This window comes from Hemicordylus capensis, chromosome 4 (genome assembly GCF_027244095.1).
Source record: "Hemicordylus capensis ecotype Gifberg chromosome 4, rHemCap1.1.pri, whole genome shotgun sequence".
Classification (NCBI taxonomy): Eukaryota; Metazoa; Chordata; class Lepidosauria; order Squamata; family Cordylidae; genus Hemicordylus; species Hemicordylus capensis.
Window position 1 is genome coordinate 103,049,605 of NC_069660.1, and position 24,691 is coordinate 103,074,295.

At 42.8% G+C, this 24,691-nt stretch overlaps 1 protein-coding gene and 1 non-coding gene across 16 annotated transcripts in view; one reads left to right on the top strand and one right to left on the bottom strand.

Moving 5' to 3' along the window:
• Positions 1–9,834: 9,834 nt before the first annotated feature.
• Positions 9,835–24,691, top strand: part of ROR1 (receptor tyrosine kinase like orphan receptor 1) — a 353,019-nt gene continuing 338,162 nt past the window's right edge. For 2 of the 15 annotated variants that reach the window (XM_053243346.1, XM_053243357.1), the window contains exons 1-4: positions 10,041–11,028; positions 13,711–13,734; positions 21,077–21,122; positions 24,300–24,412. In XM_053243346.1, the coding sequence (XP_053099321.1) occupies positions 10,974–11,028; positions 13,711–13,734; positions 21,077–21,122; positions 24,300–24,412 (238 nt within the window). In that variant the 5' untranslated portion in view covers positions 10,041–10,973. Of the gene's footprint in view, positions 11,029–11,056; positions 13,735–14,900; positions 17,728–18,919; positions 19,173–20,125; positions 20,314–21,076; positions 21,123–24,224; positions 24,413–24,691 lie in introns of those variants that run through there. The other 13 variants (XM_053243344.1, XM_053243345.1, XM_053243349.1 and 10 more) reach the window with 12 other exon arrangements.
• On the bottom strand, positions 11,666–11,772 carry LOC128325526 (U6 spliceosomal RNA). Its single transcript, XR_008307508.1, has one exon. It is a non-coding gene; the product is annotated as a U6 spliceosomal RNA (small nuclear RNA).

Below are 24,691 nucleotides of genomic sequence, written 5' to 3' on the forward strand. Positions count from 1 at the left end.
GTTACATAAAAATCCATTGGTCTTCCCTGAAGGTTCTCTAAAAGAGATAAAATCAATTTGCTACGTGGAGTGCTGTAAAATTTACGACATAAAATATGATCCAAATTATCAGCTTCACCTGATCCACAGAAACACTTCCTTAGGTGATAGGATGTCTTTTTGTATCTCCCCTCCAACCAAGCTGGTGGAAAAACATTATAATGATCTAAGGTGAAGGCTCTCTGATGGGTTAGACATGTCAGATTATAAAGATAGCTTGCCGGAGCTAAAATTGAGGTGACGCACCCGTTCTTAATACAGTTAGGGAGTTTGCATGAAGCTTCTCTCTTCTCATGATTTGATATCTAGAAGATATTGTTCTGTAATTCTATTGGTTTGATTGAACCCCACATCAATTAGAGATTCAGAAGAGAGTCGAACCGTCTGGAGTTTTCCCATTAACTACCCCATGGAAGTCTGGAGTTTTCCCATTAACTTGGGTAACCATTTAGAGTGGGTCTGATCCTCCAAAACTAGGGGGCCAATCCACTTGGTTGAAATTTTAGCTTCAGCTAACATTTAAAGACTGCCAACCACACTATGGTATTGACCCCAGCCTCCAGCCTTAAGGCTGATTTGGATAAGCCTTTTGGCATTTGAAGAACTGTTCTTAGAAATTTAGTTTGGACAACCTCCGCGGGGGTAAAGTTCAAATAAAGACCCAATTGAGTTCCAAAGAGCAGCTGGGCTGTTGACTTGGCTTGAAACAGCTTAATAGCTGCTGGGACAAATTGTCCCCCTTTGGCACCATAGAACCTTGAAATCACAGTAGCACTTCGCTGCACTGTTTGTGTTACATATTCTAAGTGCATTTTCCTCCCCCTGGAAGTGTGAAACACCACCTCCAAGTACTTAAAACATTTAATCTGTTCAATCATGTTGCTATTGATTGAGATTTGGGTCTCTTGGCGAAGACTATTATTTAATTTTTTTGGTAGTTAATTAGCAAACAGTCGTCTAAACAGAACTGAGAAAGTGCCTTTAGTGTTCTCCTAAGGCCGATGGGTATCAAAGATAAAATCACTGCATCATCAGCATAAAGAAGTATAGAGATCTGCCTACTTGCTATCTTAGTGGGGTGCAAGTCTACCCTATTCAGATATTTAACAAGTGAGTTAATATAGAAGTTATATTAACTCTATTCAACTATAGAGTTAATTCTTATTCAATAAAATAAATGAGTTGAATAACGGGGGCTAAAACACATCCTTGCTTAACGTCAGTGCCTGTAGGAATTGAGTTAGATAAATCATCGTTCGGATTATGTCTTACATGAAGAGATCTATTGCTGTATAATTTATGAATAAAAAATAACAGATGTTTGTCCGTTGAGGATGCACTAAGCTTGGACCATAACAGATTTTTCGGGACAGAACCAAAAGCAAATTTGAAATCAATAAAGGCAGCACATAATGAGGAACCAGATTTACTGCCATATTTTCCCGCAAGGTGTTGGAGTACTAGGCTTTGATCCATTACAGAGTGGCCAGCTCAAAAGCCAGCCTGTTCCTTAGCCAAGATTGATTCCTCTTCCAGCCAATCCTGAGGCTTCAGCTGTAGGTGTTTAGTATAAAGTTTGCTAATAATGATTAATAGACTTTTGGGCCTATAGTTTCCCAGGTCATCCTTCCTTCCCTTTTAAAAATAGGGACAATTATAGCAAGACCCCAATCTTTAGGTATTTCAGCAGATCTGTCTATAGGTGTGAAAAGGGATGCCAGAATGGGGCCCCACCAATCAACATTGGTCTTTATTAGCTCAGTGGGTATGTTGTCGCATCCTGGGGCTTTGACTAATTTCAGTTGGATTATAAATCCAGTGACCTCCTGAATGGAGATGGCTGGCCAGTTAGGCAAGATAAATTTACTAAAGTCTAAAGATTCCACAATCCTAGTCTGGCTGCCATACAAGTTTTTAAAATGCTCTTCCCATGCCTCTACGGCATAAGGTAGTCTGCTCTATCAATAGCCCTGTTTGGGCATTCAGCAGTCAGTCTCCAGAAGGTGACATGGTCCCTGTTCTTAACTGAATCAATTATTTATTGCCGTAAATCTTTTAGTGCATTGCTCTTTTTGACCTTTAAGAGAGATTTATGTTGTTTTTTCTTCAGCAATAGATCCTTAGCCATGAATGGTCCTAGGTCTAACCTATAACGTTTATAGCAGTCTATTAACAACTTTTCCACATTAATACTGTCCTGATCAAACCATGCTCAAGATCTCCAGGGTTGCTGGTCAGTATATTTTTGAATCAGCACTTTAGGTTGCAAGAGTTGTGTCAGGGAGTTGTATGAAACAATTTTAGAATTAGATACTAATTAGATAGAATTAGATACTGCGCTCCCTACTGAGATACGATCCTCCTCATCTCTGAACATTTTTAGAAAGCATTTGAAAACCCACCTCTTCACCCAAGCTTTTTCAGTTCTTTAAAATTTTAAGGTTTTAATTTGTGGATGATTTTTAAATTGTTTCATTGTTTTAAGTTTTTGTATATATTTTAACTTGTTTTATGCTATTATTAACCGCCCAGAGATGAAAGTTTGGGGCGGTGTACAAATGTGATACATACATACATACATATATCCTCTGACAGAATACTGGTTTTCAGTTCTTCCACCTTATCCAACTTAAACATTGCTTTCGGATTTTAATTGTTTGAACATTTTAATCTAATTTTCCTAAGCTCTGTCTTAAGCCCTGATGGAAAAACACAATGATGACATTCTGGAGATTTCAATAAGAGTACCACCGGTAAGTGATCACTATCTACAGTATTTAGAGATAGTTTATTAGAAGTAGTTTATTATCTGTTTATTATTACTGTAGCTGTTTATTAGATAGTTTATTAGAAGAATAGGTCTCAGCTGTACTGGTCAGCTATTTAACTGTCCAAACAGCCTTTCTCAAGAATATGAGGGAATAATTTGTACTTATGTTCTCTTCTCCACCAGGCTCCTTGTGATCACAGGGGCTTGTTCCAGGCTCCCCTGCACACTTCCCACTAAACTCCTGCAAAACTCCAACGTCCTGTTTGCTATTCCTGTTCACTATGGTCTCTTCGCTATGCTCTCAGGCCTTCACCTCTTATGTAGAGAGTAGTCTTCCAACTGAGACACAGGATGTGAGTCAAAGGAATGTGAGGCCTCCCCCAGCCCTAGCTGAGTCCACCCCCTCCAGGCAGGGACAAACTAAAACACTGAAGTTTGCTAGCCCTGGTGAATACTAGCCCTGGCAAATCACACACACACACACACACACACACACACACACACACACACACACACACAGACTTATCCCTTAAAGAGAAACCAGCCCTTGAAAATCTCTCCTCTTCCTGTTAGTTAGTTTGGAGGGGGAATAGACTATATGTTTAGAAAAGACTAGACATTTAGAAAAGCTTGCTCACCTCCTCAGCTGTGTCTGCTCTTCACAGAGTAGTCTCCCAACTGAGCTTTTTAGATGTGGTGACCAGAATTGTACACAGTACTCCAGGTGTGGCTGCACCATAGTTTTGTATAAGGGCATTATAATATTAGCAGTTTTATTTTCAATCCCCTTTCTAATGATCCCTAGCATTGAATTGGCCTTTTTCACAGCTGCCACACATTGAGTCGACATTTTCAACGAGCTGTCCACCACAACCCCAAGATCCCTCTCCTGGTCAGTCACTGACAGCTCAGATCCCATCAGCATATACTTGAAGTTGGAGTTTTTTGTCCCAATGTGCATCACTTAACACTTACCCACAATGAATTGCATTTGCCATTTTGTCGCCCACTCCCCCAGTTTGGAGAGATCCTTTTGGAGCTCCTCACAGTCAGTTTTGGATTTCACTATCCATTCACAACTCATGAGAAGAACCATCTTGAGGCAGAGTGGGATCAGGCTGAATCACTAATAATGTGTGACAAAAGCCCCTCTCCCACTGAACACTCTCTCATGAGAGTGTTAGGCCATGGAGACACACATGTGAGCCAGATGGCAGATGCTGTCCAGCCTTGTTGCTCCACACAAGCAAGCTGTGGGGATAGCTACCCTGGAAACACCTCTCCCAGTCTTGGCGACTGTCATGAGAAAGCAGTCCAAGTGGGTTCTCTGCCAGTCTGGTCACCCTTTGGAACATATACATTTTTATTTTTGCCTGGTACGGTGACCTCACTCCTGGGGTTGCTGGAAATCAGGGTTCTCCTCTCCCGTGATTCTCCATGGTGGCTGATCTGCATATGTTGCCACACCGGTCCAAACCCAGGAAATTTGAATGAGAGTTAAGATCTGTTGCCGGTCCTGGTGTTTCCCCAGTATGTCCACCCAGCAATGCCTAGACATGTGGAATGTCAAATTCTCCTTTGGGTGTGTCAAAGGCTTCACTGGAGAGGAGGGGGTCACTGTGCAAAAGTTCTATCATTAACCAGAGAGAACAGGATGGACTGGCCCTCTTATGAGAGGGCTAATCCTCTCATTACATGGGAGCAGCAGTGTGGTTTAGTCTCCATGGATTGCTTTGCTGGGTGAGCCGTCACAAGAGCAATCTTGGTCACAGTGGGCCAAACCCCAGGATCCTTTGCCCTCCCTCATATACATATTCCCTCCTAGAAAATCATTAAGTCCCTTTCCTGGAGTAACAGGAAAATAGTGCCCCTCAATACATACACACACAGAGAGAGTCATAAATTGTGTTTGTGCAAGACTAGTTTGTTGTGGGGCTCTTACGAGGGCAGTGGTACAACTGCTGTCAGATGAAGAGCTTGCATGGCATTTAAAGGGATTTAAATGCCCTTCCCCTGCCTAGGGTAGGCAGACCATTCCGAAAAGGCACCATAGCACTCAGCACACCACCTTGAAGATTGTGGACAATGGCTGCTGCCCTGCACATGTTCTGATGCCTTGTCCACAGTCTGACGGCGCATGCACTATGGGGCTTGCTGGGATGTGGACTCAGTGGACCAGGAAGAGCGAGGGGCTCCCCTGCCCTGAAAACAGATGTTGCCAGGCTGTGGTTGTATGAATGTCTGCGGTGCAATTCATGGTTAGAAAAATTAACCGCAGGTTTGGCAACCTCCAGTTTCACATTACGTGTAAATGCAGCCTATAATTTAGTACATATTGATGAAAATTCAATAGAATATTTAGAATCTTCGTATATGTGTGGGTTATGTGTGTGATATGAAGGAAGAGAGAAAAAGAGAGAATATTTTTTTTTAAAAAAAGTAATTGAGGAACTAAGGTGGATTTGTTTTCTAAACTCCACTTCTTCTGATCTAGAAAGCTTTAAAAATACTTTTGTTTCCATTTATGGAAACATAAGAGAAAAAGTAACATTCTCAAAGGAGTTCATATTTATTATTTATTTATTATTATTTATTAATATATCCCCATATTTAAAAGCGCTACTGTCTTGGGGAGGGGCTTTAATAGTCTAGTAACTCATCCCTAGCTATGCATGGTTGGGTTAAACTTTTTCCTCTACACTTATACATTCCTTCAGCTAGGCAAGTTGTTCAAAAAGTTGGCATATGAAACGAATGAATGCAATCATTGTCTTACCCATACCTTAGGCCCTCAATAGGTGCTTACTCTAATGGGGAGAGATGCTGGCCAAACTAGTTGGATAAAGTTTCATGGATGTGATTTCCCAAAAGAGACCTCTTGGGAAAACCCACAGAAGGGAGGGGGAAATAATAATTCCTAAGTTGAGATAAAACCAAAGATTTGAAGGCAACCTGATGGCTTTCAACTTTGGAGCCCAGTACTAAACAAATCCTGCAGTATTTACAATAAAAGCACCTATGGGTTGGTATGTGTGTTGTGCACTTCTGGTCTATTAAACTAGTCTAGAAAAGCAATAGCACAGTACTAGCTATACTTTCTGGTTATATTTTGCAGTGTGTCCTGTACCTTTCCTCTCCCAAGTAGGTGTTTCTCTGGAACAAATATCTTTTTATTTGGGACTAGGTGGGCATGACAAAGGCAGCCACATCTGTTTATTCATGACTACCCTATTATCTATGAAACAGGGGACCCAGGTGTCGGGAGAGGAGGCTGCCAAACCAAATGAGGAAGACACAGGTGCATGGTCTCAAATAAACAACAGCAATAAACAGGCAACAATAAACAGGTAGAACATCATTTGGAACTCAGCTGTCTTGCAGATCAAAAGCAGGCTTTGTCCACACACTCTTCCTGGAGAGGCATTCCAAGGTAGGACACCATACATCCTGGTGCTGGTGCACAAGTTGCCAATGCTGGCAGGGGTTGAATTTCACAGCAGGAAAAATAGTTAGCTATAGTCAAAACCAGGTGGGCCCAGACTCCAAGGCATGAATCAGAAAAAAGAAAAAGGAGTGTAGTCAGGCAGAGTCCTCACAGTAGTGTGGTGTTGCTCAGAGGTGTAACTATAATAGGGCAAGGGGAGACAGTTGTCTGGGGGCCCACTGCCTTGGGGGCCCCCCAGAGGCAAGCCGCATGACTGACTCCCCCAGCCGCGCACCCACCCGGGCTTCCTTCAGTTGTTTTCATCCTACGAAATTGATATGAATGTTAAGACCTGGAGCTACCAAAACAGCATGTCTTTCTCTAGTACCATAACATTTACTCTGCTTTTTGTTACCACTATTCAGCCTCATTTAAGATTTTTTTACTTCATGAGCTGAGCTTCGGAGGGTGGGGTTAAAATCTTGTCTCTGGGCCCACTCCAACCTTCCTACGCCCCTGGTGTTGCTCAGGAGTCATCTCTGGGGCCAGGCCTTTCCCCTGTCTGCCCGCATAAAGTTTCCACAAGAGGCAGAGAAGTTGGGAAACAATTAGCCTGTTATCACGACCACAGATTCCTGGGTAGGAGAGGGTTAACCCAGGATCCAATGGTCGTCTGGGACAGTGGGAGTTCTCTCAGCAGTTCCAAACCTGGGCAGCCCATGTCTGCTATCTAGGTTATAAGTGCGGTAGGACAAAAAACAGAGCCCATCCTATATTTTATTTTGGTCATCTGTGGAGCCAACATGTTTTCAACTGTTCCCGGGCTGCCAGCAGCCATATTAACCATAGGGCTGGTTGGAAAGGGAGAGAACTGTTGCTTTGCTAAGGGCTGCCTCTGCACTGCTCATGCAATACATTGTGGGGTTGCGAGAGGGCCCCAGCTTCTGATTTCAGCTCTTCAGACAACCGCTGCAGCATTTGTGTGATAAGCTGCAGAGCCAAAAGGAGGCTCTGGTTGTCTGAGAGCAGGAAGGTAGGATCCTGCCTTCACTCCATTTGGTCGTGAGAAGAGCCTCAGGTGTTTTTGTGTAAAGCCCTGAGACAAGGAAGCCAGAGAGATATTCATGAAGCCCTGTAGGTGAACACTGTAGAGTGTGTGTGTGTGTGTGTGTGTTTGTGTGTGTGTGTGCGTGCACGTGCATGCCTGCGAGAAGGAGGGGGTTCTGTGGCAGAACACATGCTTTGCCTGCAGGAAGTCCCAGGTTCAATTTCCAAATTCAACAGTTCTTGGGCCCTAAACTAGGAAATACCCTGAGTCCTTGGAGAGTAGCTGCCAGTCAGGGGAGACAAAATCTGGCCAGAAGGACCAAGGTTCTGACCTGTTAGAAAACGGCTCTACCTGCAGGGTGCCTACAGCTCTGTTTTCTCCCACCCAATCAGGTCCCAGAGTAGCTGGAATTTGGTGAAATGCAGTGTTTGAAATACTGCTTGTGCTCACGCTGCACTTTGCTTCGCAGTTATAATCTGCAGAGAGTCTGGGGCAGAGGGATGCTGTGCAGGCTCTCACTTCATTAAGGCTTAGATCTGTATACTTCTTTCTCCCTATAGCATTCTAGAGGGCTTGAAGAAGAGCTTGAAAAGTACAATAATTATGTTGAATTCTCCAGGGAGCTCAGTGCAACATACACAGTTCTCCACCCCACCCCCACCTTTTAATCCTCTCAAGGGAGGAGAGCTGGTCTTAACAGGGTCTGCCCTGCTTGCATATGAATGGGAGACTAGATGTGTGAGCACTGTAAGATATTCCCCTTAGGGGATGGAGCTGCTCTGGGCATCTAGGCTCCAAGTTCCCTCTCTGGCATCTCCAAGAAAGGGCTGAGAGATTCCGGCCTGCAACCTTGGAGAAGCCACTGCCAGTCTGTGTAGACAATACTGAGCTAGATGGACTTATGGTCTGACTCAGGATATGACAGCTTCCTATGTATGTGTGTAACAGCCCTATTGGGTAGGTTAGTGCTGAAAGCTGCTGCCTCAAAGTCAGCCATTGATCTTCATGCCCAAGTGAGGATAACCAGTAATAATAAAAAGTTAAAACAATAGAGCAGCTGATCATAATGCCCAGGTAAGAATCCTTTAAAAGAATGTACACCGTGAGTTGGGAATAGGGATTTGAACTCAGGTCCTGCAGAACCAACATTCCTGGAAAACAAGAGAGAAGCAGGTTGGTTGTAGCATTCATGGTTGCAACTGCAGTGCCAAAAAGGCTTCTGATGATATAGTAATGAGTAGTGTCTGCACCAGTTCAAAGCAATCTGCAAGAATTCAAATGCACACAGAAGGGGCTGGGAATGGGGATTTGAACCAAGGTCTTGCGGATTTCCTTGTTGGGATTGGATTGTTGTTTTTCAATATCCAGAACATCCATGATTTTTATGTGCATGCAATTGCTCTCTGTCACGAGAAGGGGTTTTTATGGGAGCTCTTGTTAGTGTTTATTTAATGCTTTTCCTTTTTCTCCCAGTATTACCATTATTCACAGCCACCTTAATGAGGTCCCTGTATAAACAGGATCTGCATGAGTATGGATCTTCTGTACTGGAAGTGTAGTATTGTAGGTATGGGGGCAGAGTTCTTTAAAGTTGAATAAAATAAAGTTTATTGATAACAAATTTGGAAGGTCACTTGATTCTTTACATAGAAAGTAGGGTTGTTGGCATGCTTAGTTACCGGATTGTTGTTACAGTATTTGCATCCACTTCAGGCAAAATCAACACCTTCATGAGTCTTGGCTTACAACAGTTTCATTTCCAAGCTCATATAATTGATTCACTTTGTTAACCAATGGGTTACTATCTACTTGGTAGACGATAGCCAATTTTGTACGTACCAAGGAGGAGAAAACTTTATAGTTCAAAGAAGCTTTATTGAATTCTGCAGAGTTAACAAAGTGGCCGTCTAGGGGATAGCTCCCAAAGACAAGACGGACCTAAGATGGTGTCTGTTCAAAGCTTTTATACAACAATTGATACATCTGAATACATCATCATTCACAACAAGCCAGCCAGATAGTCCAGCTGTACAACTCCTTATTAGGCCAAGAGGCTTACAATACTACCATTGTTAAAGTAGTGCTTATGCAGCTTTCGAGGAGGCAGTTCAGATACCAGCATCATCAGCTCTCCTGACCAGTAGGCCAGAACAAAGCAAGGCATAGAGAATACATACTGTGTTGCAAGTTACAAGGTCTGCAAGGCACAGAGTATGAGAACCAAAGCATACTAAGCAGATTCTTTCCCACTGACATACATTCAGGAATACAAGATGGAGGGGACTCTTGCTCTCTTCAGCTACCATCCAAATGGTGTAGCAAGAGCTCAGTTCTCCATTAACTATATACCCTAGGATCAATACATATAGATCAATATGCAATGCTTAGATTCACGGGTAACAATTTTAACTTAAAAACAACAACTCAGGCCTGATTCTCTTTACTGCTCAGCCTTCCAACCAGGCTGTCAACTGATAGTTCCAACTGCCACTCTCCAAGATTCCATCTGCTCTAACTGCTTTTCTCCACCGGGGGGTTTCCCAGACTAAGCTGCAGGGCTTGTCTCTGCCTGCCACACTTAGGCTGCCTTCAGACAGAGCGTGAAACCTCGGGTTGATGAACCTGCGGTTAATCTGTGTGCCTGGGAATCATCTCACCTATGATCGACAAGTCACAATCTTGAAACCTCTGGCTTGTGGGCAAAGGGCCCCCTTGCTCTTCCTGGTTTTCTCCCTCCACCGTGGCCCCCTGCTCCGCTCCCTGTGTTTGACATCAGATGGGGCGGGCGGATTTTGCTCGGAAACAGGGCACACAATGCAGGTTTCCATCTGCAGATTAAAACTGAGGCATTGGCCTAGCAAGCCAAACAATAATGTCACCTCTTGTTGCTGGTAAGGGTAGGGAAAACTCATGGTCACTCTTGGTGGGGAGGAAGAGCTGCCTGTAAGTCTTCAGCAAGGGTCTGGCTCCAAGCAAGCAGGTTTGGGGACCTGGGAGGGGCAGGCTACCAGCGCAGGTGCTTGATCCGAAATGGACAAGGGTTGAATTCCAGAACAGAAAACAATAGAGAAATCCAAGTCAGTTGCACTCAAACCCAGAAAGGGTTGGGCTTCTAAAAACACAAGCAAAGTAACATCTGTCTCCTGAGCTTGGGTGCCAAAGTGCTTCTGGTTAAGGTCAGAGAAGTCAGCGAAGAGCTGAGCTTTGCAATAGCGATACTTGAGAAGCGATTTGTACGTTGCCTCTCCCTTCTGCCCCTCCTCCGCCAAGCCAAGTGGAAGTGACAGATCCCCAAGCCCTTTCTATTCAAATAATAAGTTCAGATGAATTCAGAAGAATCAGGAATAAAAATCATATTCATCATATGCGTTTTGACTAATAATTATCAATGTGTAGCTATATGTATGAAAATCCAAATAATGGTCCACAAAGTACATAGGAACATAGGAAGCTGTGGTATACTGAGCCAGACCATTGGTCTCTCTAGCTCAGTATTGTCTTCGCAGACTGGCAGCGGCTTCTCCAAGGTTACAGGCAGGAATCTCTCTCAGCCCTATCTTGGAGAAGCCAGGGAGGGAACTTGAAACCTTCTGTTCTTCCCAGAGCGGCTTCATCCCCTGAGGGGAATATCTTACAGTGCTCACACTTCATATGCAACCAGGGCAGACCCTGCTTAGCTAAGGGGACAAGTCATGCTTGCTACCACCAGACCAGCTCTCCTCACCAGCTCTACCCACATAAGTAATCGTAGGTGTTTTTTAGAGTATAACAGAAATTTAAAACATAGAATCTAACAAACTTGCTCATTAGTATCTAAAACAACATTGTAAACTTATAATCATAAATATATTCTAATGTGCAAAATATTCCAATATCCACAAATTGTCTTGATTTATTGTAAATCCTTTGTTCTAAATTTTCAATGTGTTAGACACATTTCACAATTCTGTCTTCCTCTGTAACATTTTGTTCATATCAAGAACAATAATTTCCAATTTCCCTCTTGGGCAAAATCAAGTTTACATCTTCATAATTGGTTATTGAGACAGTTGTTGGCCCAATTCCTGAGGCATTTGTTTCAGTTTCTGGACCGGAGTGTAGTTTTCTGGAATCCTGAACCAGTTTTGCTCCTTTCTTTCTTTCTTTCTTTCTTTCTTTCTTTCTTTCTTTCTTTCTTTCTTTCTTTCTTTCTTTCTTTCATATTTATTTGTTTATTGTTCTATTTTTATACTACCGTTCATAAGGCATCCCAAGGCAGTTTACAGAGTTAAAATACAATAAAATTTCTTTTAAAACACATTAAAACATTAAAATCAATTAAACAGTAAAAACCATACAAGACTAAAAAAAAAAAAAAACCCAACCACTAAAAAAGATAAACAAAAACAATATGGAACAGTTCATGAATTTGCATGTCATCCTTGTGCAGGGGCCATGCTAATCTTCTCTGTATCATTCCAATTTTAGTACATGTGCTGCCAAAGTGAGCACTTATAAGAATGCAGAACTCTTGTATATGTTATGTAACGATCTGTGGGAAATGTCAGGGAAAAAGCCAAAAGAACAGCCAGTATTGCTGGAGCTGAGCTACTTTGCTTTGCACACACTGCAACACACACATGCACACACACCCTTCCCCACAAGCCTTGAACAAATCAAACATTTGTTATATTGCAAATGTTGTTGTAATTTACAAAATAAATAATTGCATTTACTTCATGCTGCCTGTGCTGTGTATTTTAAAATATACATCAAGGCCGTTCACACGAACAGTCCTAACCAGGCTTGGGCAACCCTACCTGGCTAGGGCTGATCGTGTGAAGCGCTGGAATCAGGGCCGACCCTGGCGCTGCCTCCCCGGGTAGCCTGGGTTTTTAACTTAGGCTTTCAATGCGAGCACACCTTTTACCCTGGACTGGGGTCATGTGTCTGCTTGGGTTGTAGGCAGCCTGAGCAGTCACAGAGCCAGACACCTAGAGCTCCTGGCTTGAGGAGAAATCCTTCAATGCACCATGCTCCGGATATCTGGAGCCGGGTTTCATTTTCCCAGCCTCCAGAGATTCATGCTGCTCTGTGTGGGAGTGTGAGCTGTGTGCCGCATAGTACATCTGTGACCATTTGCGGGGAAGGTAGGTTCGACCCTGTTCCCCCACTACCACGCCTGCCCACCCTCCCTGTCCCAGAAATGGTCAAGTCTGGTGAACAATCTCACCTTTTCACTTAAGTTATTCTGTAGTGTAGACAAGCAGGCTGTGGAGGCTAGATTAATGAACAGTTGTGAGGTACCTTGCTACTTGCAGTTGGATGAAAGTAAACCTAACCAACTGATGAATTTAAGATCAAGAAGCAGGGGTCATGACAATTTTGAACCATTTCAGCAGACTGTGCTGAAAGGTCACTTGGCCATAGGATTACCCACTATGGTGAGTTGCATTTACACACACACTCAACACACACACCACATGTGCAAATGTTATGCAAACTTGTGGCCTCATTTTGGTCTCTCTCTTTTTTGCACTGAAATGTCCTCTATGTCCTCTTTTTTTGGTGATCTGTGTCCTCTTTTTTTTGCAAACTGAACTTGGCTACCCTAGCTGGTCCTAATGTTATGTGTGTTTACTCAAAAATGAGCCTTAGTGAAATCAGTGGATTTACTTCTAAGTAACATTTTTCAGGATTTGCTGGGGAGCTGCTTCCTTCTTGGTGAAGGTAAGAAAAAGCAGATGGAGTAGGGAAAGGTGATTAAACAGAGGAGGAGTGTGGAAGAGAACGGTTGTTTAATTGTACAAGTGTTAGAGTGTTTGTAGACTCCACTTATCTGGAAGCTATGTTAACCAGGAAGTCACTCTGTAGAACCTGCCAGGAGTTGCCCCTCCAGGACTTGGCTTCAGAGTCCTAACTAATTTTTCCATGTTGTCATGGTAAAGGCTATAAGAAATACTTCAGGAAATATTGGCTTGATTTCCCCCCCCAAAACAACAAAAGATTATGCTTCCACATAAAAAGCATTTATACACACACACACACACACACACACACACACACACACACACACACTATCTGATACTACAAAAATAGCCAAAAATGTAGCAAGCTGTGTTTCCCGCCTAGAGCTTAAGGGTCTTCAGTCATAAGCTTCTTTTGTCTGATCCCCACCACACGCTAAGATCATCTGAGGAGGACCGGCTCCAGTTGCCACCAGCTGATCTGGTGGCGACCCAGAGGCGGACCTTCTCTGTAGGGACCTAGGCTAGTGAAGCAGTAGCACCCAAGCTACTGGCTGATCCCTAGAAACCCATTTGGGAGGTTGTGGGGAATGTTAGCCCCCACTTGTCCCGCTGAAGCTGACTTCAAAAGCTGCTCCCCAACCCACCCATGTTATTTCCAAGAAACTTACCAAAGCTTTTTCCCCCTTTCATCTTTCTGCAGGTCCCACCAGGAAGCAGATCCAAAGTGAGTTGCTCCTTTCCCTACTCTTGAATGCACTTAATGCTTTTAATTAAAGGGAGGTCAACGTATAAAGTGGGGTGGTGGTGGTGGCAGTGTACAGAGATAACAAAACTCCAAGCATTGTGGCACATTTTTCCTCAGAAGGATAAATCCATCTTCCTTCCAATAATAGCCAAGGAGTGCTGGGCTCATCCATTGCACTGTGGGTGTGCTGACCCCTAAGATTTCCCCCAATGCAGGGAACTTAGACTGCATGTTTGTGCTAGTGAACCTAGAGAATCACATGCTAATTTGCTTAATTCTTACTCTCCTTCACACTTCTCCTTCACTCCTTCATCACACTTCACTTGCCTGCTGCCTCTTGTTTTTTAATAGAAACTATATTCATTCAACTGAAGTTTGTTTCTTGTCTTGTTTTGGAAAACTCTTTTTTATGTTGAAAAACTCCTCTGGAGAGGGATGGGGAAGGTGGTCTCGTGACAGCCTCAGAGCTAGCCAATCAGCACTGTGTACAACCATCTTTGGCTGCAGACAAAGAGAGTGGATTTCCTTGAGCTCAATCCTCAAGGGAAGAAAGGATGTATCAGCAAAATGCAGAAAATGCCTTCCTACAGCAGATTCACTGCTCCAACACTGGACTTATCCAAAATTAGCAGGACCACCTAAAATGATTAGGGGGTGGGGGTGGTATGTTTAGTTGCATATGAAGTAAAATTAGAGGGAAAGAGAGAGCCCAGCATACCTTGGCATTACTGGAATATCCCCCAAGTTCTTGTGATTTGCTACCAAGAATGTTTCCAGGGGCATATCTAGGGTGGGGCAGGCAGGGCACGTGCCCCGGGCACCAGTTGATGGGGGGCACCATTTTTAAAAATTAAAAAAAATGGCCACCAAAACAAAATGGCCACCACGCATGCTCTAGTGGCCTCTGTGAGGCCCTAGGCCATGCCAGGCCTCAGAGAGGCCATTTGAGCATGCACAGTGGCCATTTTGTTTTCAGCAGCCATTTAAAAAAATTGTTTTTAAAAATGGCCACTGCACATGCTCAAATGGTCCCTGCGAGGCTCTAGAGGCCAGCAGGGGGAGGGGGGACTTTTGCAGACAACCCCCCCCACAGCCTTTAGGAAGCCCCCTGAAGGGGCTACAGATTAAAAAAAATTAAATTAATATAATATAAGTCACTGTACACATATTTAGTTTGGCACTATGTACAGAGAATCAGGGTTTGTGAATACTGAGCTGAAGCTTATGAGCTAGGATTGTATTCATTTGCTCTACTTTGCTTCTTGTAATAAGTGAGTTAAATGTGATGTCTTAATAATTTGACTATTAATGGTGAGTTTGTCTTTGAATCAGTGTGAAATCTTAAGTATTAAGACCCACTGGGAGTCTCTTTCTCTCTTTCTCTCATTTTAACTGTCTTTCTGAAATACTAGAATATATTCCAAGCAGTGACACAGTTTACTCTGCATATCCTTTAATTATTTTCAGAGTATCTGGGAAAAGTCAAATTCTCCATTTATTTTTAAAACTTATGTAATAGCTATGCTACAATGCATAGTAGAGAATTAGACAGGCACTTCTGTTTAGTTTTCCAAGTACACCTCCACATAGTATTTGGGTATTTCATGAGCCCCAGCATCCTGAAATTTGCAGTTTCCCAGCATTTTTTGGTCTGCCTACGTCCACTGCTAAATAGTTTTTGAAATATTAAAAGATTAAGGAGCTTGACTTGTATTTTTCAGCTGATATAATGGTAAAGTTATCTGAAAGATGGGTGTCAGATGTTTGGATAGGGGGCGCCATTTCAGTGCTTGCCCTAGGCGCTATTTTCCCTAGATACACCTCTGAATGTTTCTACTCTCTACAAGCTTCCTGAAAATGAACAGGAGATGGGGATCAGTAAGTGGAGGACCAGGAATCCTGGGTAGCTAAGAAAAGAGCTCTGCCCAAATGCAGCTGTCAGTCAGAACAGGTTAAAGAGAGACTAAAGGTCTGACTTGGCATAAGGCAGGCATGGTAGATAGAGCCTGGCCATTGCACATGAGGAGGGCTGTCTTGCCAGTCCTATGCAATGTGATCCTTTTCATGCTCTGTGTCTGACTCTGTGCGCACACATGCACATGCACTTTAGGCAAATCCTAGGCTGTGGAATGCGCTCCCTGTAGACATTCATGGTTTAACATCTTGCCAGCCTTCAAAAGAGCTCTTAAGACACATTTTTTTCAGCCAGGCTTTTAGTAATCTCTGAATGTTTTTAAATTTATTAATTGCTGTTTTTAACAGCTTGTTTTATTTTGTATTTCTTGTGTTTTTGTGAGCCACCTAGAGTCAGGCGGTCTATTGAATGAATGAATGAATGAATGAATGAATGAATACCAGCTGGATAAGGTACGCTCAGGCAATTGCTACCAGGTCTTACCAGTGCTTTGCAATACGTTCCTCTTCATACTTTCTTAGTGTGTTTGTTAGTTCATTTTAGATGGCAAATCCCAGCTGGGTAAGATAAGCAGAAAGCAAAAGCAATTGTCATCAGCTCTTGCCAATGCTATGCAAAGCATTCCTCTTCAGTGTGTGCGTGTGTGTGTGTGTGTGTGTGTGTGTGTGTGTGTGTGTGTGCGCGCGCGCACGCACGCATGTGTGCACACACACACGTACTTTAGATGGCAAATCCCTACTGAGTAAAGAAAGCAGAAGCAATTGCCATCAGGTCTTGCCACCAGTGCTATGCAATGTGTTCCTTTTCATTCCTTGTTGGCTTGTTTTAGGTGGCAAATCCCTCCCAGCTGGGTAAGGTAAATAGAAAGCAGAGGCAATCAGGTCTTGCTGGTGCTGTGCAATACGTAGGGATGCACATGAATGTTTCTGCGGGATGGGGAGCAGTACCTTTAAGCATGAGTAAAGCAGGTCCTTACCTGCTCCTCCACTGCCCCTCCACTTATCTGGGTGCAGCGCTCCCTGCTCAGAAGTCCATGCGCAGCTGCGGGGCTTCACCCAGCAGCCTGCTCACAGTGGCCATGTGTGTGATCAGCATGGTGTTCATGCCAAAACACCTCAGAACTGTTGGGCTTCAACTTATGCAGCATTGGTCTGCAGGAAGGCACAAACTAGATAAGAAGAATTATGAGTATTTCAGACACTCCTTTTGCCATTTTATCTTTACATTTTTCTTGCTGCATCTTCAGCATGTGAACACCTGAAGAAACTTTCCCATCCTTTGGAGACTCTGTAAATGAAAAGGTTGTCAGTAAACATCTGATGGAATTTTTTTTAATGTCTTCCTTTTATACTCCAGAAACAATAACAGGAAGGGGATTAATAGGAGAGGATGAAGGATTAAAAGCAGTCTGCCTTTCTCCCACCCCTTATTTCTGTTCCTTGTTTATAAATCCTCATGCTGCTCTCCAGATGACTGACTGCATCTCACCACAGCAAAGCCAACTTTAGATTCCAAGTGTTCCAAATGGTCACATCAGTTACTAAAAACCCCAGGCCCTTAAGATCATACACTTCTTCCATTGTTTTTGCGTGAGGCGATTTCCCCCTCTTTTTAAAGAAAAGGCTTTCATTTCATTCCCATTAACTTCAGTAAGAAATCAATGGCTCTCACATTTCAGATTGTTTGACCCAGGGAGCTGGTGCTTTCCCCCTCCCTTCATTTGAGGAACAAAATGAAATTCAGGCAACGGTGATCAAATATATTCTCTCTGTCATTTTTGTCTACAAAACAGGGCAATACTCTAGGGCTTCACGCACTACAGGGAACAAAACTTCCCAGTCTTGCAGAAATCAAATAGCAAGTCTGTGTGATAATTTCTTCTTCTTTTATTTATCAGATCAGATATCTTTGGACTGCAGCTGAAATAGAAAACCTTATTTTCCTATTACAAATAAACTGAATTTAGAATTCTCATTAAAACTGCAACGGTGGATACAAAAATAATTTTCCAAAACTGCTCTTGAAAGAATGGCATCCCCTGTGTCTAGAACAATGATGTAATTATTCTCTTAACTTACAGAATAAATATTTTTGACTGTACTCAAGGGCCGGAATATATGTGTGTGAATGTTATAACCTTGCATTTTAAAAAGGGGGTAGCTCATTGGGTGGCCTTGAGCCAGTCACCATCTTGCAGGAATTATGGTGATCTCTTTTACAGAATTACTAGAGTACTGAACAATAAAAAATATTGTAAAGGGCTTTGCATATTAAGGGCACAATGCTCCACGTAGTTCCCTGGCATTTGTGTGAAAAGAGCTCTTGCTGACTCATATTCTTAAAGTTCTATAAACACTTATTCCCTGTTCTGTGAAACTATTCACTGTCACTATTTTCTGTGCCTTGCAACTTTGATGAATATCTTCTTTATATATAAATCTCTACGACATACCTGTGGCTTATTCCATGTGTGGCAGCTCTTGCAAGAGTTCGGAGAGCTGCCGGATAGCCATGGGACAGGCCAGAGAGAGTATATGGTGGCGGTGGTGGTGGCCGACCAGCCAAAGAAAATGGTGGCAGGTGGCTGAGTGGCTGTGATAAGGCATGTCCTGGCAGGTTGGCAGCCAGAAAGCAAGGGCGGCCAGGTGGCGCAAAAGAAGGCGATGGGGCAGGCGGGGAACAAGAAGACAACGATGGCTACGGGCAGCCAGGTGGGGGGAGAAGATGATGGGTAGGGGTGGGCAGGCAAAAAAGTGGAGGCAGAGGGGTGGGGGGAGAAGGTGGCAGTGGCGGCAGAGAACTAGGGGCACAAATGCTCTGCGTCAGATCAGCTAGTTATATATATTTATTAGCTGACATCCAGACAAATGTTGCATGCATTGAATAACATGGTGGGCACACAATGTGGGAGGGGCAATTTTAATCTATCCCTATGCAGCTCTGTGCCTTCCAAAAATAGGTCCCCAATGGTTATGGGATCTTGTGGGACTTTGGCACAAGAAGGGAGGGCTACAGAAGGAAGGGAGGGTTGGTGAAAATTGCCTCTTCACCATTGCATGCCTACAGTGTTATATTATGGTTACTACTACTACTGCTACTGCTACTACTACTACTACTAATAATAATAATAATAACAGCACTACACTGAATAATAATAAAGTTTCATAGCACAGAGAGCCATGAAAGGTGGCTGAATGATATTTACCTCTGAGTTCCATTTTACACTGTTTGCACTGCTTCTGTTTACAGATCATGCAATCAGTCCCAGGGATCCACTTTAGGCTGAGCCTATTTTGTGTCCTGTGAAATGGCCCCAAGTCTGAAGTGATGAACACTTTCAATGTGAGGCCTCAAAAGCCCAGGCATATACACATTATCCTTCAAAGGAAACCCCATCTCTCTATATATTTCTCTTAAGGTGTACCCGTCGCTAATCCCATGCATTGCAGTTCTCGCTAGAGTTCAAGAAGAGGAAGAGGAAAGCAGTTGTGCTGGAGGCAAGGCAGGAAACAAAATGGCGGTGGGGGAACAAAACGGTGGTGTTGGGAGGGAGAAAATGGCTGTGGGGGTGGAGGAGAAAATGGTGGTGGGGGCAGAAAATGGTGGCGGGTGGGCAAGAAAATGGTGCCGGGCGGGCAAGAAAATGGTGGTGGCGGGCAGGCTGGGAAAGAAATCGGTGGCAGCGGCCGGGTGGGGAAATTAGAGCGCAGATGCTCTATGCCCAGCCCAGCTAGTTTTATTTATTTATTTTATTTAACATATTTGTATACTGCCCAAAACGCAAGTCTTTGGGGGTTTACAATACAATAAAAACAACAAACAAAAAGGTTAAAACATTACAACAATTTAAAATTTAAAAGGTTAAAACTATTAAAAATCAAACAATTGAAACAGTATCTAATTAAAAGCCTGGCTGAACAAATGTGTCTGACTGCCTTTTTAAAAGTTGTAAACAACCCAGAGACTTTCATTGTGAGTGAGATACAAATATAAAAAAGAGCCCCTGGTGGCGCAGTGGTAAAACTGCCGCCCTGTAACCAGAAGGTTACAAGATCGATCCTGACCAAGGGGCTCAAGGTTGACTCAGCCTTCCATCCTCCCGAGGTCAGTAAAATGAGTACCCAGAATGTTGGGGGCAATATGCTAAATCATTGTAAACCGCTTAGAGTGCTCCGGCTATAAAGTGGTATATAAATGTAAGTGCTATTGCTATATTAAGTGACTGATAGATAGATAGATTGGTTTGAAATGTTGCAACAGCTAAAAAAATAGCTTTATTTTAACTGTTCCAACCCTCGAGCCTACTTTTTCCTGTACTTTCCTCAGTTTAAGAAAAATTGCCAGAGTGGTGACTGAGGTTGCCAACTTGTTTCCTGGCAAAGCTCCTGTGCCCAGAGTATTAGGCAAAAATTCAGCAACTAATTTCCCCTCTCCACCTCTATGCATCTTTTTCAGATGTTGAATTTCTGCCCATTATGCAGCTTTTGAAGATGAAAAAGTTCATTGCTTGTTGTTGGTAACATTAAGCTTCTGTCGAGTTTATGAAGATAAGATTATGTTGAACATCTCTGATATTTGCTTTTCTAGAGCCCCATCCTGCTCACTCTGTTCAGGTAGCCGGTTCTGTGAATATTTACTCAAATGTAAGCCCAACCTTATTCAATGAACTTATAAGTGTGCAAAGGATTGCAATTGTACAGGTGGATAATAATCCTATACATGAGGGCTTTTTAAAAAAGGAAATCTTTGAACTGCACAGTGCTAGGTGATTGTAATTTGTGCACATAGCCAAATCTGGCCTGCTAGCACATAGGGATGTGCGGATCGGTCCGGAGGTTCGGGGGTTCGGTTCGGAGGGTTGGGATCAAACCGAACCCCACCCTGGTTCCATCTGGACCGAAACTGAACCTCCAGACAAGTCTGCAAATTTTTTCAATTTTTTTAAAAAAATTGAAAATAAATTGAAAATATTCTAGCTCCTTCGGGGGGCTTGCTGTAGGCTGGGGTTTGTGTGTGTGTGAGCGCGAAGGTTCCGCCTCTCCCCGCAGGCCTCTTAAATGGACTGCCCTGTGGCCTACAGGAAGCCCCCCGAAGGGGCTAGAGAACCCCACTCCCAGAATGGACTGGAGTGCAGGGGGGGGAGTTGATGGGGGCCGGACCAAACTTGACTGGTCAGGTTCGAGTCCAATCTGGACTCGAAACCGAACCAGGCCAGCTGGTTCCGTGCATACCTGTAATAGCACAGGGGTGATTTGTTTTGTCCACAAATCTCGCGAAGCAGGTAAATTTGGGTACAAATAGTTTTGTACCCAAATAGATTCACACAGATAGCTGGCACAGGCAGTGATTCTCTCAGCAGCAGGAAGGGGGTGAAAAAAAATATTATCTTCTCTTTTCCTCAATCAGGAAAGCAGGAACAAAAAGCAGACAATCTACTCCAGGCACCAAACAGGTAAGGCAAGGCAAAGCAAAGCTCCTCTGACACGCTCTCTCTCTTCTCCTATGAGGCAGAAAGGCAGAATGGTGTCTGGCTGCCTCCTTAAGTACATTTGAAAATCCCTCCTTCAAACTCCCCCCACCCTTCTCTCTTCTTTAACTCTTTCCCTAGCCAATGCGGGGTCAGTCCCCTCTGGCAACACAAGATTTGAATGGAAATGAGCCAATCTGGAACCAGGGGGAATCGCCAGACAATCGTTGCATACTGTAAGGCACCAATCTGAAGTTTGGGAGGGCGGAATTAAAAAAAACAAATCCCTGAAACAAAATGGAGACAGCAAGAGAGATTGCCACAAAGTGGAGGTCTGAATCTAAGAATTTTTCAGGTCCGAAATCTGGGTGATTTGTTTTGGACCCAAATCTGGCCAGCTAGCACAGGGGTGGTTTGTTTTGTCCACAAATTGCCCCAAACAGGTAGATTTGGGTACAAATCACTTAGTACCCAATTCTCACATTCAGGGGCATATATAGGGTAGGGCAGGCAGGGCACGTGTCCCTGGTGCCACTTGAAGGGAGGCACCATTAAAAAAAAAAAAGGCCACTGAAAACAAAATGGCCACTGTGCATGCTCATATGGCCTCTGTGAGGCCCTAGGCCAGGGATGGGGAACTTTGACACTCCAGCTGTTTTTGGACTACAACTCCCATAATCCCCAGCCACAGAGGCCAATAGCTAGGGATTATGGGAATTGTAGGCCAACATCTGCAGGAGTGCCAAGGTACCCCATCCCTGCCCTAGGCCATGCCATGCCTCGCAGAGGCATGCACGGAGGCCATTTTGTTTTCAGTGGCCTTTAAAAAAAAGTTATTTCAAAAAATGGCCACTGCAAATGCTCAAATGGTCCCTGTGAGGCCCTAGAGGCCAGCGGGGGGGGGAAACCTTTGCATACCCCCCATGGCCTTTAGGAAGCCCCCCAAAGGGGCTACAGATAATTTTTTTAAAAAAAGTTTAATATAATATAAGTCACTGTACACATATTTAGTTTGGCACTATGTACAGAGAATCAGGGCTTATTAATACTGAGCTGAAGTTTATGAGCTTGGATTGTATTCATTTGCTCTTACTTTGCTTCTTGTGATAAGTGAGTTAAACGTGATGTCTTAATAATATGGCTATTAATGGTGAGTTTGTCTTTGAATCAGTGTGAAATCCTTAGTATTAAGGCCCACTGGGAGTTTCTTGCTCTTTCTGTCATTTTAACTGTCTTTCTGAAATACTAGAATATATCCCAAGCAGTGACACAGTTTACTCTGCATATCCTTTAATTATTTTCAGAGTATCTGGAAAAAGTCAAATTCTCCATTTATTTTTTACAACTTATATAATAGTGATGCTACAATGCATAGTAGAGAATTAGACAGGCACTTCTGTTTAGTTTTCCAAGTACACCTCCGCATAGTATTTGGGTATTTCATGAGCCCCAGCATACTGAAATTTGTAGTTTTCCGGCATTTTTTGGTCTGGCTACGTCCACTGCTAAATAGTTTTTGAAATATTAAAAGTTTAACAAGCTTGACTTGTATTTTTCAGCTGATATAATTGTAAAGTTATCTGAAAGACGGGTGTCAGATGTTTGGACATGGGGCACTATTTCAGTGTCTGTCCTAGGCACTATTTTCCCTAGATACGCCTCATCCCTAGTATTTTTGTATTTTTGTAATGTGATGTTACACAGTAGCTCACACAATCAACACTGTAACTTTTTTTATAGATTTGAAGCTAATTTCTCACATTACAACATTTGTTTTCACATCTTTGCATTACCTTTATTGCGATTACAAATGATTTCCAGATAGCAGCAGTCTTCATAGTTATCTATAATTAACAGATGGGTTGTTTGTAATAATACGTTTTGGTGCAGGAATTAATTATTTAAGGATATCAGGTACAAATGTTGCTATTGATAAAGCTGTGGCTTCTCCTACACAGAGTTGTCCTTCTGATGGGTTATCAGATCTTGGCAGAATCTAGTGGAATACAGTATACAGAAGAAATCTAATTACTATACTGGAAGTTGCCTTTTCTGAGACGAGTTGCTAGTCTCAGTTATTCTTTGCTATGACAGAGTTATGGATCTCTGATTCTTTCTTTCTTTCTTTCTTTCTTAGGTCTCTGTTTTGCTTCTATTTTCAAGTTTATTCTATTTTCAGCTCTTCTGCCACAGGCTTTCTGATTGTTGAAAGTTAAGGGGAAAATAGCAAAAATATTTGTGTTGACTTCAGAATGCTGAAGATTAAGAGCAGATGTATTCCCCAAGCATGTGTTTTAACTTTCATTGATGTGTTCTGCAGAGCAGACTTTAGGCGAGGAAGTGTATTGCATTTGCTAATTGTGGCCAGTTTGGCAGATGGGAAGCTAAAAATAATGTTTTTATATTTTATTACTGTAAATTATGTTGTTCCTCCTCTCAGACTGAATATATCTGGTGCATTTAATATACAGATCAGTGTTAGAGTACTTTCCAATAGAGTTGTCATCAAGATTTCACTCAGCTCACTGGGTGGAACCATTAATTTTATTTATTTATTAGAAGAAGTTTATCCCGCTTTACTTCCTGAAGGAATTCAAAGTGGCTAACACCACAATACACAGAAACAGCACAATTAAAATAATAAAAGCAACAAGCACAAAAATGCATACAGCAAACAGCAGGAGAGAAGATAAACACAGCAAATCCCAATTCCAATCACACCATTTTAAAGAAAGTGTGGGTAAACACTTTAAATTTAAATTTTCATTTGAATATGGGCAGAGCAGGCGATAATAACATCTTAGGGAGAAAAGAGTTCCACAAGATGGGGGTGACTAGAGAGGAGGCTTGCTCCCACATAGTAGCATGTATGTACTCAGTAGATCACATGTGTTTACCAGTCTTTTTCTATCTACAGGGGCAACAAGAGAAAGAGTAAGGATCACTTAGCTACCTATTATTCATTTCCAGTTCCTGAGGCTTAGGGAGTTCTTATAGTAGCATGTAGATTCATGAACTGAACATCTTGCTTCACATACAAATTTGTCATTTATATCCTTCATAAATTAAATCTGTTCCCTTCCCCAGTGATGCAGCTGTGTAAAGTGGCCCCTAAAGGTGATAGACTTGGCTCACTAGTTCAGTCTCCTGCCTCTTCCACAGATTGAATCATCCGGTACCTCAAGGGACACAGCCAGTACCGGAAATTCCTCAGTCAGCAATCTCAAGCATTTGTTTCTGTATTAAGAGCAACTGCAACTTGCATCCTGATATGGGTGAGTAAACGCAACTGACTTCTGCCTATTTAAACAACATGTCAATAAATAGACTATATTCTAGCTAAGATTCAGCTATAACGTCTTGGGAAGGTGGCAGATATGGAACCATAATGGCATGACCAAGTGTTCTCCCATTGCTTCAACTTTTGCCACACACTAGGTCCAAACTGGAGATACTTTTTTTTCTTTTTAATTTATATGGAACATGGGTTATCTGTTTTGATTCAATCAAATGCAGTGCTGCACCCAAACATGCATATTCTGTTACCAGATGGC